At 41.1% G+C, this 15,255-nt stretch overlaps 1 protein-coding gene across 4 annotated transcripts in view; it reads right to left on the bottom strand.

The window, feature by feature from the left end:
* Window positions 1-15,255, bottom strand: part of LOC128688378 (damage-control phosphatase ARMT1) — a 74,253-nt gene that overhangs the window by 43,639 nt on the left and 15,359 nt on the right. For all 4 annotated transcript variants that reach the window (XM_070086769.1, XM_070086770.1, XM_070086772.1 and 1 more), the window contains one exon: window positions 5,496-5,631. In XM_070086769.1, coding sequence (XP_069942870.1) covers window positions 5,496-5,631 — 136 coding nt within the window. The remainder of the gene's footprint in view (window positions 1-5,495; window positions 5,632-15,255) is intronic.

Genomic DNA, 15,255 nt, shown 5'->3' with positions numbered 1-15,255 from the left:
AGAAGGGGAGAGTGAGAAGGGAAAAGGAGAGAGAGAGAGGAGAGAGAGAGGAGAGAGAGAGGAGAGAGGAGAGAGAGAGGAGAGAGAGAGGAGAGAGAGAGGAGAGAGAGAGGAGAGAGAGAGGAGAGAGAGAGGAGAGAGAGAGGAGAGAGAGAGGAGAGAGAGAGGAGAGAGAGAGGAGAGAGAGAGGAGAGAGAGAGGAGAGAGAGAGAGAGAGAGAGAGGAGAGAGAGAGAGAGAGAGAGAGAGAGAGAGAGAGAGAGAGAGAGAGAGGAGAGAGAGAGAGGGGGGAGAGAGGGGAAAAGGGAAGAGAGAGAGGGGGAGAGAGGGGAAAAGGGAAGAGAGAGAGGGGGAGAGAGGTTAGAGGGGGAGAGATGGGAGAGGGGAGAGATGGGAGAGGGAAGAGATGAGAGATGGGAGAGGGGAGAGATGGGAGAGGGGAGAGATGGGAGAGGGCAGAGAGAGATGGGTAGAGAGAGATAGGTAGAGAGAGAGAGGATAGTGGAGTGTTAAGGGAGGGTTATCAGGTCAGTTTACAGGAAGGTGTGAAATCCTGTGTATGTGTGTGTGTGAATGTGCACTACAGCTTTTACAAGTGCCTGACTGCTTGTTCCTGTGTGTGTGTGTGTGTGTGTGTGTGTGTGTGTGTGTGTGTGTGTGTGTGTGTGTGTGTGTGTGTGTGTGTGTGTGTACTCACCTAGTTGTACTCACTGAGTTGAGGTTGCAGGGGTCGAGTCCGAGCTCCTGGCACCGCCTCTTCACTAATCAACACTAGGTCACTCTTCCTGAACCATGAGCTTTATCATACCTCTGCTTAAAGCAATGTATGGATCCTGCCTCCACTACATTGCTTCCCAAACTATTCCACTTGCTGACTACTCTGTGGCTGAAGAAATACTTCCTAACATCCCTGTGATTCATCTGCATCTTCAACTTCCAACTGTGTCCCCTTGTTGCTGTGTCCCATCTCTGGAACATCCTGTCTTTGTCCATCTTGTCAATTCCTCTCAGTATTTTGTATGTCATTATCATGTCCCCCCTATCTCTCCTGTCCTCCAGTGTCGTCAGGTTGATTTCCCTTAACCTCTCCTCATAGGACATACCTCTCAGCTCTGGGACTAGTCTTGTTGCAAACCTTTGCACTTTCTCTAGTTTCTTTACGTGCTTGGCTAGGCATGGGTTCCAAACTGGTGCCGCATACTCCAATATGAGCCTAACGTACACAGTGCACAGGGTCCTGAACGATTTCTTATTAAGATGTCGGAATGCTGTTCTGAGGTTTGCTAGGCGCCTATATGCTGCAGCCATTATTTGGTTGATGTGCGCTTCAGGAGATGTGCCTGGTGTTATACTCACCCCAAGATCTTTTTCCTTGAGTGAGGTTTGTAGTCTCTGGCCCCCCTAGACTGTACTCTGTCTGCGGTCTTCTTTGCCTTTCCCCAATCTTCATGACTTTGCACTTGGTGGGATTGAACTCCAAGAGCCAATTGCTGGACCAGGTCTGCAGCCTGTACAGATCCCTTTGTAGTTCTGCCTGGTCTTCGATCGAGTGAATTCTTCTCAACTTCACGTCATCTGCAAACAGGGACACCTCAGAGTCTATTCCTTCCGTCATGTCGTTCACAAATACCAGAAACAGCACTGGTCCTAGGACTGACCCCTGTGGGACCCCGTTGGTCACAGGTGCCCACTCTGACACCTCGCCACGTACCATGACTCGCTGCTGTCTTCCTGACAAGTATTCCCTGATCCATTGTAGTGCCTTCCCTGTTATCCCTGCTTGGTCCTTCAGTTTTTGCACTAATCTCTTGTGTGGAACTGTGTCAAATGCCCTCTTGCAGTCCAAGAATATGCAATCCACCCACCCCTCTCTCTCTTGTCTTACTACTGTCACCATGTCATAGAACTCCAGTAGGTTTGTGACACAGGATTTCCCGTCCCTGAAACCATGTTGGCTGCTGTTGATGAGATCATTCCTTTCTAGGTGTTCCACCACTCTTCTCCTGATAATTTTCTCCATGATTTTGCATACTATACATGTCAGTGACACTGGTCTGTAGTTTAGTACTTCATGTCTGTCTCCTTTTTAAAAGATTGGGACTACATTTGCTGTCTTCCATGCCTCAGGCAATCTCCCTGTTTCGATAGACGTATTGAATATTGTTGTTTTGGGTACACAAAGTGCCTCTGCTCCCTCTCTCAGGACCCATGGGGAGATGTTATCTGGCCCGATTGCCTTTGAGGTATCTAGCTCACTCAGAAGCCTCTTCACTTCTTCCTCGGTTGTGTGCACTGTGTCCAGCACTTGGTGGTGTGCCCCACCTCTCCGTCTTTCTGGAGCCCCTTCTGTCTCCTCTGTGAACACTTCTTTGAATCTCTTGTTGAGTTCCTCACATACTTCATGGTCATTTATTGTTGTCTCTCCTCCTTCCTTCCTTAGCCTGATTACCTGGTCTTTGACTGTTGTTTTCCTCCTGATGTGGCTGTATAACAGTTTCGGGTCAGATTTGACTTTTGCTGCTATGTCGTTTTCATATTGTCTTTGGGCTTCCCTTCTTATCTGTGCATATTCGTTTCTGGCTCTATGACTGCTCTCCTTATTCTCCTGGGTCCTTTGCCTTCTATATTTCTTCCATTCCCTAGCACACTTAGTTTTTGCCTCCCTGCACCTTTGGGTGAACCATGGGCTCATCCTGGCTTTTTCATTATTCCTGTTACCCTTGGGTACAAACCTCTCCTCAGCCTCCTTGCATATTGTTGCTACATATTCCATCATCTCATTAACTGGCTTCCCTGCCAGTTCTCTGTCCCACTGAACCCCATTCAGGAAGTTCCTCATTCCCGTGTAGTCCCCTTTCTTGTAGTTTGGCTTCATTCGTCCTGGCCTTCCTGCTTCTCCCTCCCACTGTGCACTGTCTTGTGTGCTTAAAATTACATTCAATTCTGTAACACTATGCCTCACCTACTGTGTGTGTGTATGTATGTGTGTGTCCTGTATATATTACTAAATGTAAAAGGAGAAACTTATGTTTTTCCTTTTGGGCTACCCCCGCCTCGGTGGGATACAGTCGGTGTGTTGAAAGAAAAATTTATAAAATACACAATAACTTTAGAGCACTTGAAATTATGAAATTTCCACACATAATGGAGAGATGCAGAGCTCACGGAGGATGTAAACAAACAGAGTGGTACGCAGTGACTGTAATAGCAAGTCAGAGGAGCCGTATAATGAGTATTGGTCATAATTTGAAATATCCGCACATGTATTAGCGAAATGACGTAAAGCGGAGCCTTACTGTAAGTGAGAAAATAAATGTGCTAAACTAATGAGCATAGAACACCACAAAGTATAGCTCTGTGCTTGAAACTGCAAACAGGCAATATTCAGAATACAGGTGCCCTTCAACTGACAATGGGGTTACATTTCAAAAAACACATCATAAGTTGAAAATATCATAAGCTGAATATGAATACATGCTAAATAATTAAATAACTACTGTCATTGAATAAGTAAATAAACAATTACTGTAACTATATATCAGTATTGAAAAGTACAGTGGATCCTCACCTAACGAATGCATCGCATAACGTTAAATCCACTAGCGATACATTTTAACGCAAAAATTTTGCCTCGGCTAGCGCTAAAAAACTCGCCCAATGCAATTCATGCCGTTTGAGACGCGTCCATGTATGGCCTGAGCGCGCCTCACTTGTCCCGTGGGTGCCAGTGTTTACAAGCCAGCCACCGCGGTCGCATCCAAACATACAATCGGAACATTTCATATTATCACAGCGTTTTTAGTGATAAGTCACCATGGGCCCCAAGAAAGCTTCTAGTGCCAACCTTGTGGTAAAAAGGGCGAGAATTAGTATGGAAATTAAGAAAGATTTTGAAGGGTTTGGGGCTAACCTTGAGAAGCCTATGCCAGTTGTGGAATCCATTGTGCCTACTCAAAAATTAAGGAAATGTGTGCAAAGTGGCTTGAAGTCCAAACCTTTACAGATGAAAATCACCCTGACACAGCTACTGCAAGCTGTGTTGGCAACCTGTACAATGACAATGTTATGGCCCATTTTAGGAAAGTCTTAAAGGAACGGGAGGTACAGAGCTCCATTGACAGATCTGTTGTGCGACAGAGGTCCAGTGACTCTCAAGCTGGTCCTAGTAGCATTAAAAGAAGAAGGGAAGTAACCCCAGAAAAGGACTTGCTACCTCAAGTCCTAATGGAAGGGGATTTCCCTTCTAAACATTAACACCATCCACTCTCTCTCCTCCTCCCATCCCATCAATCATCACCAGATCTTCAATAAAGGTAAGTGTCATGTAACTGTGCATGTCTTCTTCAGTTTGTGTGTATTAAAATTAACGTTTCATGTGGTAAAATTGTTTTTTTTTCATACTTTGGGGTGTCGGGAACGGATTAATTTGATTTCCATTATTTATGGGGAAAATTAATTCGGCTAACGATAATTTTGCCTAACGTTGAGCTCTCAGGAACGGATTAATATCATTAGGCGAGGGTCCACTGTAACTAAATAAATGCAAGTTATGGACTTGTTGCCTTCACGCTGACCAATAATCTCAAGTTTCATCTCCAAAGTAATTGCTTTTGCACCATCATAAATTCGAAATATCCTAAGTTGAACCATCATAAGTCAAGGAGCACCTGTACTTATACCAATGTTAGACTTGTCAGTGTTTAACTAGTGTGGCAGTACAGCTTTCATTCAGACTCCTTCTTCATATTCACATTCTTCTTTTAAATCCTTCCAGATATAAAATATAAAATAATCAGAAAGCCAATAAGATGTACAACATTCATGTCTATGCCTTACTGGCCAATCCTGTGCCTGATTCACACCAATTATAAGGGAAGTGGATATTGGAAGTTGCTGTTTATTAGGATACCAGGTATTACAAGTGTCAATGAATAGGTACAGTAAACCCTCCATATAATGGACCTCCATTTAAAGGACTTCAGAAATATTAAGGAACAAAATCTACTGGGTCAACAAATTCTGAAACAACAAAGTCCTTTGGTCTCAGATTTGTTCATTTTTGTTATAGCTGTGGCAAAGTAATGTTTTCTCTATCTACCACAAATTCTATTGCTAGTCACCCACTCCTCCATTATTAAATAGGTTTACTGAATAAAAACAATTATTACCCCTTATTAATGCTATTTCATTTATGATAATCTCACTTATAATATCCCCTCTTTCTATCCTTACCTTTCCTCCTCTTAAATACAGGTATTAAGTTTCAAATCAATGTAATGAGGATTCCTTTAAATATCATTCTGTTGTGAAGCAAAGGCAAAAAAATAATAAAACAAAGTATTTCAATCACACAGGCTACCAACTGCCAATTATACACAAATCATAAAAACAAAGAGTAAAATATAAAAATGAATACTAAACTTGTTACAAAAAGTTTATAACTGTCTTAAGCTTAAAAAAATAAAATTCTCAATACATCATAAAAATCAATTTTACCAGAGATATAATGATTCATGGATGCGGGTATACATGTAGCATTCCACGTACAACCAAGGAGCAGTAAACCATTTGGGTGCAACTCCAGTAACACGTATGTAATTTTCTAAATAGCGGTTCCATATATTGGCATCATCTGCAAATTAATCAAGAATTAGAAGTTAAGGTAATTCAGCATTAGAGTAATATTCTTAAATTTGAAAAAAGGTTACATTATTTCAAGAGCTATTTCTACATGTGAGCAAGTTATTCTGTATGAATAAAACAATATAAATATATATATTAAAGGTAGTAGGTTGGTAGACAGCAACCGCCCAGGGAAGTACTACCGTCCTGCCAAGTCAGTGTAAAACGAAAGCCTGTAATTGTTTTACATGATGGTATTATTACTGGTGTCTTTTGTCTGTCTCATAAATATGCAAGATTACTACTTACACTTAGGTCACACTACACATACGTGTGCAAGCATATATATATACACAAACCCCTCTGGGTTTTCTGCTATTTTCTTTCAAGTTCTTGTTCTTGTTTATTTCCTCTTATCTCCATGGGGAAGTGGAACAGAATTCTTCCTCCGTAAGCCATGCGTGTTGTAAGAGGCGACTAAAATGCCGGGAGCAAGGGGCTAGTAACCCTTTCTCTTGTATATATTACTAAATGTAAAAGAAGAAACTTTCGTTTTTCCACTTAGGTCAGACTACACATACATGTACCATCATATATATCCACACCCCGCTGGGTTTTCTTCTATTTTCTTACTAGTTCTTGTTCTTGTTTATTTCCTCTTACCTCCATGGGGAAGTGGAACAGAATTCTTCCTCCGTAAGCTATACGTGTTGTAAGAAGCGACTAAAATGCCAGGAGCAAGGGGCTAGTAACCCGTTCTCCTGTATATATTACTAAATTTAAAAGGCGAAACTTTCGTTTTTCCTTTTGGGCCACCCCACCTCGGTGGGATACGGCTGGTATGTTGAAAGAAGAAAGAAGAATATATATATTATAGGTAGTAGGTTGATAGACAGCAACCACCCAGGGAGGTACTACCGTCCTGCCAAGTGAGTGTAAAACGAAAGCCTGTAATTGTTTTACATGATGGTAGGATTGCTGGTGTCTTTTGTCTGTCTCATAAACATGCAAGATTTCAGGTATGTCTTGCTACTTCTACTTACGCTTAGGTCACACTGTACATACATGTACAAGCATATATATACACACCCCTCTGGGTTTTCTTCTATTTTCTTTCTAGTTCTTGTTCTTGTTTATTTCCTCTTATCTCCACGGGGAAGTGGAACAGAATTCTTCCTCCGTAAGCCAAGCGTGTCGTAAGAGGCGACTAAAATGCCGGGAGCAAGGGGCTAGTAACCCTTCTCCTGTATATATTACTAAATGTAAAAGGAGAAACTTTCGTTTTTCCTTTTGGGCCACCCCGCCTCGGTGGGATACGGCCGGTGTGTTGAAAGAAAGAAGAATATATATATATATATATGCAATAAGATCACAGTAAACAGGTGATTTCGGAATATGCAAAACAACCACTCTGAAAAAATAGAGAAATTCCAAGCGCTTTCGTGACTACTCACATTATCAAGGAACTATGATAATACAGTGGACCCCCGCATAACGATCACCTCCGAATGCGACCAATTATGTAAGTGTATTTATGTCAGTGCGTTTGTACGTGTATGTTTGGGGGTCTGAAATGGACTAATCTACTTCACAATATTCCTTATGGGAACAAATTCGGTCAGTACTGGCACCTGAACATTCTTCTGGAGTGAAAAAATATCGTTAACCGGGGGTCCACTGTATATATATTTTTCAACAAGTCGGCCGTCTCCCACCGAGGCAGGGTGACCCAAAAAAGAAAGAAAATCCCCAAAAAGAAAATACTTTCATCATCATTCAACACTCTCACCACACTCACACACACACACATATATATACATATATATATATATATATATATATATATATATATATATATATATATATATATATACACACACACACCTACCATCCAACTTACAACCGAGTTCGGTTCCGAGAAACCGGTCGTAAGTCGAAATGGTCGTAAGTCGAACTTTACTACTGAATATCAACAAAACACCCCATACCCCCGGCCGGGATTGAACCCGCGGTCATAGAGTCTCAAAACTCCAGCCCATCGCGTTAGCCACTAGACCAGCTAGCCACAATAAGATTCATCCAACTAGGTATATTTCTACACCATAGGAAAGTTAGCACAGGCACCTCTGTGACCACAAATGCAAGTTTTTACAGACGAATCTCCAGCTAGCGTGGCCGTGACGAACTCTAGCTCAAGTCCCTTCACTGCCGTCAACATGACGGCAGTTGTTTATTTCCCAGAAGTTTGCATAAAAAACACGGTTGTAAGTCGAGTGGTCGTAAGTTGAGCAGGTCGTAAGTCAGATGGTAGGTGTGTGTGTGTGTGTGTGTGTGTGTGTGTGTGTGTGTGTGTGTGTGTGTGCGTGTGTGCGTGTGTGCATGTGTGTGTGTGTGTATATATATATATATATATATATATATATATATATATATATATATGTATATATATATATATGTATATATATATGTATATATATATATATTTATTTATTTAATGATAAAGTGGACCCTCGACTAACGCTATTAATCCGTTCCTGAGAGCTCATCGTTAGTCAAGTTAATTTTCCCCATAAGAAATAATGGAAATCAAATTAATCCGTGCAAGACACCCAAAAGTATTGAAAAAAAAAAAAATTTGACCCATGAAATATTAATTTTAATACACACAAACTGAAGAAGACATGCAAAGTTACATGACACTTACCTTTCTTGAAGATCTGGTGATGATTGATGGGATGGGAAGAGGGGAGTGTGTTGATGGTCTTAGTGTTTAGAAGGAGAATCCCCTTCCATTAGGACTTATTGGCAAGTCCTTTTTCGGGGTTACTTCCCTTCTTCTTTTAATGCCACTAGGACCAGCTTGAGAGTCACTGGACCTCTGTTGCACAACATATCTGCCCATAGAGGCCTGTACCTCCCGTTCTTTTATGACATTCCTAAAGTGTTTCACAACATTGTCAATGTCACCATTAAACACTTGTTCAGGTTTCAGTCCTTCACTGTCTATGTACTCCTTGAATTCCTGCACATATTTTTCAGCTGCTTTTTGGTCCAAACTGGCAGCCTCACCATGCCTTATCACACTATGTATGCCACTACGATTCTTAAATCTCTCAAACCAACCTTTGCTGGCCTTAAATTCACTCACATCACCACTAGTTGCTGGCATTTTTCTAATTAAATCGTCATGCAACTTCCTAGCATTTTCACATATGATCGCTTGAGAGATGCTATCTCCTGCTATCTGTTTTTCATTTATCCATACCAATAACAGTCTCTCAACATCTTCTATCACTTGCGATCTCAGTTTCGAAAACATAGTTGCACCTTTGGCAAGAACAGCTTCCTCGATTGCCGTTTTCTTGGCCACAATAGTAGCGATGGTTGATTGGGGTTTTGTGTACAGCCTGGCCAGCTCGAAGACATGCACTCCACTTTCATACTTAGCAATGATCTCTTTCTTCATATCCATAGTAATTCTCACCCTTTTGGCTGTAGGGTTGGCACTAGAAGCTTTCTTGGGGCCCATGGTGACTTATTTTGCAGGTGCAATCACTAAAAAGGCTGTGATAATATGAAATGTTCCGATTGTATGCTTGGAAGTGACCGCGGTGGCTGGCTGGCTTGTAAACACTGGCCAGAAGTGGACGCGTCTGACGGAAGGAATAGTGTTGGTCGAGTTTTTTAGCGCTAATCGAGGCAAAATTTTTGCGATAAAATGTATCGCTAGTCAGATTTATCGTTAATCGATGCCATCGCTGGTCGAGGGTCCACTGTATATATATTATTATTATTATTATTATCACACTGGCCGATTCCCACCAAGGCAGGGTGGCCCGAAAAAGAAAAACTTTCACCATCATTCACTCCGTCACTGTCTTGCCAGAAGGGTGCTTTACACTACAGTTTTTAAACTGCAACATTAACACCCCTCCTTCAGAGTGCAGGCACTGTACTTCCCATCTCCAGGACTCAAGTCCGGCCTGCCGGTTTCCCTGAACCCCTTCATAAATGTTACTTTGCTCACACACCAACAGCATGTCAAGTATTAAAAACCATTTGTCTCCATTCACTCCTATCAAACACGCTCACGCATGCCTGCTGGAAGTCCAAGCCCCTCGCACACAAAACCTCCTTTACCCCCTCCCTCCAACCTTTCCTAGGCCGACCCCTACCCCGCCTTCCTTCCACTACAGACTGATACACTCTTGCAGTCATTCTGTTTCACTCCATTCTCTCTACATGTCCAAACCACCTCAACAACCCTTCCTCAACCCTGTGGACAACAGTTTTGGTAATCCTGCACCTCCTCCTAACTTCCAAACTACGAATTCTCTGCATTATATTCACACCACACATTGCCCTCAGACATGACATCTCCACTGCCTCCAGCCTTCTCCTCGCTGCAACATTCATCACCCATGCTTCACACCCATATAAGAGCGTTGGTAAAACTATACTCTCATACATTCCCCTCTTTGCCTCCAAGGACAAAGTTCTTTGTCTCCACAGACTCCTAAGTGCACCCTTTTCCCCTCATCAATTCTATGATTCACCTCATCTTTCATAGACCCATCCGCTGACACGTCCACTCCCAAATATCTGAATACATTCACCTCCTCCATACTCTCACCGTCCAATCTGATATCCAATCTTTCATCACCTAATCTTTTTGTTATCCTCATAACCTTACTCTTTCCTGTATTCACTTTTAATTTTCTTCTTTTGCACACCCTACCAAATTCATCTGCCAATCTCTGCAACTTCTCTTCAGAATCTCCCAAGAGCACATTGTCATCAGCAAAGAGCAACTGTGACAACTCCCACTTTATGTGTGATTCTTTATCTTTTAACTCCACGCCTTTTGCCAAGACCCTCGCATTTACTTCTCTTACAACCCCATCTATAAATATATTAAACAACCACGGTGACATCACACATCCTTGTCTAAGGCCTACTTTTACTGGGAAATAATTTCCCTCTTTCCTACATACTCTAACTTGAGCCTCACTATCCTCGTAAAAACTCTTCACTGCTTTCAGTAACCTACCTCCTACACCATACACCTGCAACATCTGCCACATTGCGTCCCTATCCACCCTGTCATACGCCTTTTCCAAATCCATAAATGCCACAAAGACCTTTTTAGCCTTATCTAAATACTGTTCACTTATATGTTTCACTGTAAACACCTGGTCCACACACCCCCTACCTTTCCTAAAGCCTCCTTGTTCATCTGCTATCCTATTCTCCATCTTACTCTTAATTCTTTCAATAATAACTCTACCATACACTTTACCAGGTATACTCAACAGACTTATCCCCCTATAATTTTTGCACTCTCTTTTGTCCCCTTTGCCTTTATACAAAGGAACTATGCATGCTCTCTGCCAATCCCTAGGTACCTTACCCTCTTCCATACATTTATTAAATAATTGCACCAACCACTCCAAAACTATATCCCCACCTGCTTTTAACATTTCTATCTTTATCCCATCAATCCCGGCTGCCTTACCCCCTTTCATTTTACCTACTGCCTCACGAACTTCCCCCACACTCACAACTGGCTCTTCCTCATTCCTACAAGATGTTATTCCTCCTTGCCCTATACACGAAATCACAGCTTCCCTATCTTCATCAACATTTAACAATTCCTCAAAATATTCCCTCCATCTTCCCAATACCTCTAACTCTCCATTTAAAAACTCTCCTCTTCCATTTTTAACTGACAAATCCATTTGTTCTCTAGGCTTCCTTAACTTATTAATCTCACTCCAAAACTTTTTCTTATTTTCAACAAAATTTGTTGATAACATCTCACCCACTCTCTCATTTGCTCTTTTTTTACACTGCTTCACCACTCTCTTAACCTCTCTCTTTTTCTCCATATACTCTTCCCTCCTTGCATCACTTCTACTTTGTAAAAACTTCTCATATGCTAACTTTTTCTCCCTTACTGCTCTCTTTACATCATCATTCCACCAATCGCTCCTCTTCCCTCCCGCACCCACTATCCTGTAACCACAAACTTCTGCTGAACACTTTAACACTACATTTTTAAACCTACCCCATACCTCTTCGACCCCATTGCCTATGCTCTCATTAGCCCATCTATCCTCCAATAGCTGTTTATATCTTATCATAACTGCCTCCTCTTTTAGTTTATAAACCTTCACCTCTCTCTCTTCCCTGATGCTTCTATTCTCCTTGTACCCCATCTACCTTTTACTCTCAGTGTAGCTACAACTAGAAAGTGATCTGATATATCTGTGGCCCCTCTATAAACATGTACATCCTGAAGTCTACTCAACAGTCTTTTATCTACCAATACATAGTCCAACAAACTACTGTCATTTCGCCCTACATCATATCTTGTATACTTATTTATCCTCTTTTTCTTAAAATATGTATTACCTATAACTAAACCCCTTTCTATACAAAGTTCAATCAAAGGGCTCCCATTATCATTTACACCTGGCACCCCAAACTTACCTACCACACCCTCTCTAAAAGTTTCTCCTACTTTAGCATTCAGATCCCCTACCACAATTATTCTCTCACTTGGTTCAAAGGCTCCTATACATTCACTTAACATCTCCCAAAATCTCTCTCTCTCCTCTACATTCCTCTCTTCTCCAGGTGCATACACTCTTATTATGACCCACTTTTCACATCCAACCTTTACTCCAGATTAATCCCATTTATTTCCCCCCACCGAAACTCCCCTACCCCCTTCAGCTTTGTTTCACTTAGGGCCAGGACATCCAACTTCTTTTCATTCATAACATCAGCAATCATCTGTTTCTTGTCATCGGCACTACATCCACGCACATTCAAACATCACAGTTTTATAAAGTTTTTCTTCTTCTCTTTTTTAGTAAATGTCTACAGGAGAAGGGGTTACTAGCCCATTGCTCCTGGCATTTTAGTCGCCTCATACGACACGCATGGTTTACGGAGGAAAGATTCTTTTCCACTTCCCCATGGACAATAGAAGAAATAAAGAAGAACAAGAGCTCTTTAGAAAAAGGGGAAAAACCTAGATGTATGTATATATATATGCATGTGCGTGTCTGTGAAGTGTGACCAAAGTGTAAGTAGGAGTAGCAAGATATCCCTGTTATCTAGCATGTTTATGAGACAGAAAAAGAAAACAGCAATCCTACCATCATGCAAAACAGTTACAGGTTTCTGTTTCACAGTCATCTGGCAGGACGGTAGTACTTCCCTGGGTGGTTGCTGTCTACCTACATACATACATACATACATTAAATAAATAAATAAATAAATAAATAAATAAATAAATAAATTAAATATATAAATAAATAAATAAATAAATTAAATATATATATCTATATATATATATATATATATATATAGACACACACACACACACACACACACACACACACACACACACACACACACACACTATATATATATATATATATATATATATATATATATATATATATATATATATATATATATATATATATATATATACATATACAGTGGACCCCCGGTTAACGAACTTTTTTCATTCCAGTAGTATGTTCAGGTGCCAGTACTGACCGAATTTTTTCCCATAAGGAATATTGTGAAGTAGATTAGTCCATTTCAGACCCCCAAACATACACGTACAAACGCACTTACATAAATACACTTACATAATTGGTCGCATTTGGAGGTGATCGTTAAGCGGGGGTCCACTGTATATATATACATATACATATATATATATATATATATTTTTTTTTTTTCAACAAGTCGGCCGTCTCCCACCGAGGCAGGGTGACCCAAAAAAGAAAGAAAATCCCCAAAAAGAAAATACTTTCATCATCATTCAACACTTTCACCACACTCGCACATTATCACTGTTTTTGCAGAGGTGCTCAGAATACAACAGTCTAGAAGCATACACATATAAAGATACACAACATATCCCTCCAAACTGCCAATATCCCAAACCCCTCCTTTAAAGTGCAGGCATTGTACTTCCCATTTCCAGGACTCAAGTCCGACTATATGAAAATAACCGGTTTCCCTGAATCCCTTCACTAAATATTACCCTGCTCACACTCCAACAGATCGTCTGGTCCCAAGTACCATTCGTCTCCATTCACTCCTATCTAACACGCTCACGCACGCTTGCTGGAAGTCCAAGCCCCTTGCCCACAAAACCTCCTTTAGCCCCTCTCTCCAACCCTTTCGAGGACGACCCCTACCCCGCCTTCCTTCCCCTATAGATTTATATGCTTTCCATGTCATTCTACTTTGATCCATTCTCTCTAAATGACCAAACCACCTCAACAACCCCTCTTCTGCCCTCTGACTAATACTTTTATTAACTCCACACCTTCTCCTAATTTCCACACTCCGAATTTTCTGCATAATATTTACACCACACATTGCCCTTAAACAGGACATCTCCACTGCCTCCAACCGTCTCCTCGCTGCTGCATTTACCACCCAAGCTTCACACCCATATAAGAGTGTTGGTACTACTATACTTTCATACATTCCCTTCTTTGCCTCCATAGATAACGTTTTTTGACTCCACATATACCTCAACGCACCACTCACCTTTTTTCCCTCATCAATTCTATGATTAACCTCTTCTTCTTTCTTTCAACGTACCAGCCGTATCCCACTGAGGTGGCGTGGCCCAAAACAAAAAACTGAAGTTTCTCCTTTTAAATTTAGTAATATATACAGGAGAAGGGGTTACTAGCCCCTTGCTCCCGGCATTTTAGTCGCCTCTTACGACACGCATGGCTTACAGAGGAAGAATTCTGTTCCACTTCCCCATGGAGATAAGAGGAAATAAACAAGAACAAGAATTAGAAAGAAAATAGAAGAAAACCCAGAGGGGTGTGTATATATATGCTTGTACATGTATGTGTAGTGTGACCTAAGTGTAAGTAGAAGTAGCAAGACTTACCTGTAATCTTGCATATTTATGAGACAGACAAAAGACACCAGCAATCCTACCATCATGTAAAACCATTACAGGCTTTCGTTTTACACTCACTTGGCAGGACGGTAGTACCTCCCTGGGCGGTTGCTGTCTACCAACCTACTACTATATATATATATATATATATATATATATATATAGTGGACCCCCGGTTAACGATATTTTTTCACTCCAGGAAAAGAGGGACTACAAATGCATAAATTCAAGGATTATGTGGAGTAAAATAAGGATTGGATGTGAAAAGTGGGTTATAGTAAGCGTGTATGCACCTGGAGAAGAGAGAAGTGTAGAGGAGAGAGAGAGATTCTGGGAAATGTTGAGTGAATGCGTGGGGAGTTTTGAATCAAGTGTGAGAGTAATGGTGGTTGGGGATTTCAATGCTAAAGTGGGTAAAAATGTTATGGAGGGAGTAGTAGGTAAATTTGGGGTGCCAGGGGTAAATGTAAATGGGGAGCCTTTAATTGAGCTATGTGTAGAAAGAAATTTGGTAATAAGTAATACATATTTTATGAAAAAGAGGATAAATAAATATACAAGGTATGATGTAGTAAGTAATGAAAGTAGTTTGTTAGATTATGTATTGGTGGATAAAAGGTTGATGGGTAGGCTCCAGGATGTACATGTTTATAGAGGGGCAACTGATATATCAGATCA

Source organism: Cherax quadricarinatus, chromosome 19 (assembly GCF_038502225.1).
Source record: "Cherax quadricarinatus isolate ZL_2023a chromosome 19, ASM3850222v1, whole genome shotgun sequence".
Lineage (NCBI taxonomy): Eukaryota > Metazoa > Arthropoda > Malacostraca > Decapoda > Parastacidae > Cherax > Cherax quadricarinatus.
This window is presented reverse-complemented; position numbering and strand designations above follow the sequence as displayed.